At 45.0% G+C, this 796-nt stretch overlaps 1 protein-coding gene across 1 annotated transcript; it reads left to right on the top strand.

The window, feature by feature from the left end:
• The first annotated feature begins 229 nt into the window (after positions 1 to 229).
• On the top strand, positions 230 to 796 carry LOC145906938 (uncharacterized). The gene has a single exon (XM_082994392.1). It carries the CDS (start codon positions 230 to 232, stop codon positions 794 to 796), a length of 567 nt encoding a protein of 188 aa, XP_082850518.1.

Here is a 796-nt window from a genome sequence, read left to right on the forward strand (position 1 = left end):
CCGAGGTACAGAGCTTACGAGCGGCGCAACATGGTATCCCTTGATGTGGTGTCATTGTTCAACAATGTACCGGTATCCTTAGCAATCAACACTGTTATGGCACGCTTAAAAGCTTGCGGATCGAACGCTTTTATCCCGGGAAGACATTGCAGAGGGACTTAAATTGTGTTTAAACGCGACCTATTTCTCGTTTCTGGGTGAGTTTTACCAACAGGTGTTCGGGACGGCGATGGGTTCCCCCATATGCGTTGTGGTGGCTAATAATGTGATGGAAACCATGGAGGAGAGAGCCCTTACCAGTTTTGCTCATCTTCCATGCTACTTGAGACGATATGTGGATGACACGTTTGCCATTCTTGATGCAGCAAAAGTGCAAGAATTCCTGACCTATATTAACAGCATCGAGGATTCCATCAAGTTTACGTTGGAAGAGGAGAGTGGTGGCAAAATGCCCTTCTTGGGTGTTGAAGTTTACCGGAACAAGGATGGAGTTATGAATACTCGTGTACATCGAAAACCAACACATACGAATCGCTACGTTACGTTTCTTTCGGCACACCCGATAGAACATAAAAGGGTGGTTGTAAAATCGCTAATGGACATAGCCAACACCTACGTTTCGAAAGTAGAATACCAAGAAAAAGAGGTTATTGTCGTCAAAAATGCGCTGCGAACAAACAAATTTTCTGCCTGGATGTTAAACGCGAGACCGGGAGTAACCCAAAAGCATGAAACGTCCACTAGCGGAACATTTGTAATTCCTTACGTGGCCTTACCGAAACATTGCGAAGATTGA

The sequence above is a fragment of the Ascidia mentula genome, chromosome 6 (genome assembly GCF_947561715.1).
Source record: "Ascidia mentula chromosome 6, kaAscMent1.1, whole genome shotgun sequence".
Taxonomy (NCBI): Eukaryota; Metazoa; Chordata; class Ascidiacea; order Phlebobranchia; family Ascidiidae; genus Ascidia; species Ascidia mentula.